Source organism: Coregonus lavaretus (genome assembly GCF_964263955.1).
Source record: "Coregonus lavaretus genome assembly, contig: HAP1_SCAFFOLD_129, whole genome shotgun sequence".
Taxonomy (NCBI): domain Eukaryota; kingdom Metazoa; phylum Chordata; class Actinopteri; order Salmoniformes; family Salmonidae; genus Coregonus; species Coregonus lavaretus.
This window is the reverse complement of record NW_028156273.1, coordinates 368,838-372,873: the sequence shown is the minus strand read 5'-3', so window position 1 is coordinate 372,873 and position 4,036 is coordinate 368,838. Positions and strand designations below refer to the sequence as shown.

Genomic DNA, 4,036 nt, shown 5'->3' with positions numbered 1-4,036 from the left:
GCCGGAATGTACCGAACCGGGCTATGCCTGCGTACAGGAGACACCATGCGCTCTACTGCGTAACACGGTGTCTGCCCGTACTCTCGCTCTCCACGGTCCGTCCAGGGAGTAGGCGCAGGTCTCCTACCTGACTTCGCCACACTCCCTTCTAGCCCCCCCCCAAGAAATTTTTGGGTAGTACTCTCGGGCTTCCAGCCTTGCCTCCGTGCTGCCTCCTCATATCGCCGCCTCTCGGCTTTAGCTGCCTCCCGCTCTTCACGAGGACGGCGATATTCTCCCGGTTGATCCCAAGGCCCCTCACCATCCAGGATCTCCTCCCATGTCCATGAATCCTTTATGGAAGTCCATAAATCCTGTGTAGGTAGGTCCTGCTGCCGCTTGACACGCTGCTTGGTCTTTTTGTGGTGGGTTTTTCTGTCACGATCGTCTATGTCGTCCAAGTATGACCAAGGCGCAACGTGTCCAAGTAACATGACTTTATTAAAGTAAAGCACGTAAATACAAAACAAAAGACGACTCAATGAAGTCCACGGTACACTGACCAAAAGGAACAAAAACCCACAAAACAAAGGAGAAACCACACAGAATAAATATGGCTCCCAATCAGAGATAACGAGCCGACAGCTGACACTCGTTACCTCCGATTGGGAGTCATATGACTAAACAAGCCCAAACACCAAACATAGAAATCCACAACCTAGACACCCCAACATAGAAATACACCCAAACCAAATGAAAATGAACAACCCTGGCTCAAAATCTAAGTCCATAGAGCCAGAGTGTCACAGTATGTATGTATGTTTGCACTGTACTATGTTGTTTGTGGTTTGAGGGGTACTTGTGCCTGTTCTCAGCAAGAGAGGAGGGACTGTGAAAATAACCACAAGAGCGCTGGTATAACAAGGCCCCCTGAAAGCTGAACATTTCAATGCTGATTCTGTATCTTAAAAGACAATTCATCTCCATTACAAGTTGACATTGGACCAACATATTTTGACATCATGGCAAGATACAAGATCCTAACCTTTACTGTGATGTGTTTCTTCCAGGCTTGGACTTTGGGTGTGGACTCCAAGATGGTAAGAGAATAAACTATTTATAGAGAGAGAGAGAGAGAGAGAGAGAGAGAGAGAGAGAGAGAGAGAGAGAGAGAGAGAGAGAGAGAGAGAGAGAGAGAGAGAGAGAGAGAGAGAGAGAGAGAGACAGAGAGAGACAGAGAGAGAGAGAGAGAGAGAGAGAGAGAGAGAGAGAGAGAGAGAGAGAGAGAGAGAGAGAGAGAGAGAGAGAGAGAGAGAGAGAGAGAGAGAGAGAGAGAGAGAGAGACAGTCAAAGAGCAAAATAACAGGTAAAAGTTTAGTATGGACAAAGTTAAGTGTGTGAAGGCAGTATACTGTAAATCCCCCTTGAGTCGATTGATGCACTGGTGCGTCAGCCTAATTAACATAATAAAAAAATCCCCATCTAAATTTGTCTCAATCTCAAAGATCTCAAAGATGTTGCCCGTCTGCGGTGAAAGATGGCAGAGCTAGATCGGTTTTTGACAGACTATGAGATATCCCAAAAATCGTTCTTCTCGTGAAAACATCTGTAGCATCCGAACGGTTTATGACAACTCTATGAACACGAACACGATGGTAATTTCTGTTTTCCTCTACGACCCCCACAAGAGTCAGGGGTCAGGGGTCTGAAGTCGATACTGTCGATATGTCAACTTCTGTTTGGTAGCGTCCTAACCGTTTGGGCTACAAACTAATGGGATCCAACTGTGGACAGGGGAGATTCTCTGATGGTGGTCTCCGTTTTGCTCTACGACCCCCACAAGTGTCATGGGATTCGTCTGAAGGTAACCGGTACCGGTTAAAAAATGTGCCTACCAAAAAAAAGGGGTTAAACATGTGTAAAGAAATATATATATTGGCAAGAAAAAATATGTGAACCCTTTGGAATTACCTGGATTTCTGCATAAATTGGTCATACAATTTGATCTTCATCTAAGTCACAACAATAGACAAACACAGTCTGCTTAAACTAATAACACACAAACAATTGTTGTGACTTAGATGAAGATCAGATCAAATTTTATGAACAATTTATGCAGAAATCCAGGTAATTCCTAAGGGTTCACATACTTTTTATTCCCACTGTATATACATGTCCTGAGTTTTCTTATATCTCCTAGCTTTCTGACAGACGCTTCAAAAGCTGGTTCCTTATGATTCATTTTTGGACTGTCCTTTCTGCCATTGATGAATGTGTTATTCAATATGTTTTCTATGGGCTTTAGTAGTGAAGGCCAAAAAATGTTAGTTTTTCATCAAATTAAAAGTATTATTAATCTTAGCCACCCCCCCCCCCCCGCAACATCTTAGACTATAAATAATGTGAAGACAGTATAACTGATAGCTGACATTTGTCTCTCAGCATTAATATTAATATGATTTTTTTCTTTCTCTTTTTCTCTCTCTTTTGCTCACTAAAGGTTCGTCTGCATGATCCAAAATACAACATAGACATAGACATGGCTCCTGAGTCTGTTGATGACTCCTACAAAGGCTGTGAGCATAAGATGCTCAGCCTGGTGAACACACGGTACCTGCAAAAAGAGAGACAAGATGACAAAGATTTCAACAAAGCTTGGACCGCTGCTGAGGCCCATTACAAAGAAAAAGGAAAACTGCCTAAAATCAATTCTCTGGCAATCCAGGTGTATGTGAATGCAACAGCCAACATTTACAAGTTATTCAACAAAGCCACTCGTACCCAAAAGAAGAACTACACCAAATCATTCAAGTACCACTCTCTGCACTTCCTTCTGACCAATGCGTTACGAATCCTGAACAGGAAACGTTTTTTTAAAACATGTTTTCACACCTTCCGAGGAACCAACGTGACTTTCCACCATAACCAAAATACTGAAATGCGATTCGGACAGTTCACCTCAAGCTCTTTTGACAAGGAAATGGCTAAACGCTTTGGAAGTAAATCCTGTTTTGAGATCGACACCTACTTTGGTGCCCCACTGGGGGTGTACTCTCAGCTGGCGCATGAGAAGGAGGTACTGATTCCCCCCTACGAGGTGTTCAAGGTGACCAAGAAAGAAGACAAAAAAGGCCTCTGGTGTGACGTCGTCTACAAACTGAAGAGTACTAAGAAAGAAAAAAGTGACCTGAAATGCAAGATGGTTGAACCACTCGAAGGAGAGTAAAATCAAACTAGCAACACAGCTTTTCTGCGTTCAGTCAAATATGACATGCACATTTTATTTCTACCCCCAACATCCCTATCCATCATCGCTGCCTCCTACAAATGCAGGAAATATTCAGTAATAAAACATTAGCAGAACTTTCCCAACTTTCTGACTCTCAGATCTGTCCTGTTGTAAATGTTACCCACATTGTTTGCTTAGATTGTTAACATTTCTTCTGCCAGTGAATTGGCATTTGTTGTCATGTGCATTGCAGCTTTTGTTAAAACCAATAAAGAAAAATCATTGAGTATTATTACATCTCCTGTTCTATTTATCCACTACCTGTACATCTGTTATAAATATATTAATTTCAGCTCACTTGAAGAAAATGAGTTTGTTCTCAGGTATCATTAGAAGTAGCTACAAAGACATTTAGATTTAAACTAAGATTAAACAATTTCTAAATATTAAACTAATGGCTTCGAAATAAACTTGATGCAGGGAGGGAGGGAGGGAGAGCAGGAGCAGGGTTAGTAGTTTCCTGTGTCTGTGAGGTCAGAGGGAGATGGGAGGGAGGGAGAGCAGGAGCAGGGTTAGTAGTTTCCTGTGTCTGTGAGGTCAGAGGGAGATGGGAGGGAGGGAGAGCAGGAGCAGGGTTAGTAGTTTCCTGTGTCTGTGAGGTCAGAGGGAGATGGGAGGGAGGGAGAGCAGGAGCAGGGTTAGTAGTTTCCTGTGTCTGTGAGGTCAGAGCTCAGTACCGCTCAATCTATCAACCACAACGAGGAGAGAACGTTCTCATTCCAGGCCGACTATATTGCAGTTGAGTTGCAAGCAGCAACGAATGGGCAA

The 4,036-nt window shown here is 43.2% G+C and overlaps 1 protein-coding gene across 1 annotated transcript; it reads left to right on the top strand.

The window, feature by feature from the left end:
* Positions 1–952: 952 nt before the first annotated feature.
* Positions 953–3,495, top strand: LOC311126523 (erythroblast NAD(P)(+)--arginine ADP-ribosyltransferase-like). Its single transcript, XM_084200518.1, has 2 exons — positions 953–1,079; positions 2,480–3,495. Exons 1-2 carry the CDS (start codon positions 1,002–1,004, stop codon positions 3,203–3,205), a joined length of 804 nt encoding a protein of 267 aa, XP_084056644.1. The 5' UTR covers positions 953–1,001; the 3' UTR covers positions 3,206–3,495.
* Positions 3,496–4,036: the final 541 nt, after the last annotated feature.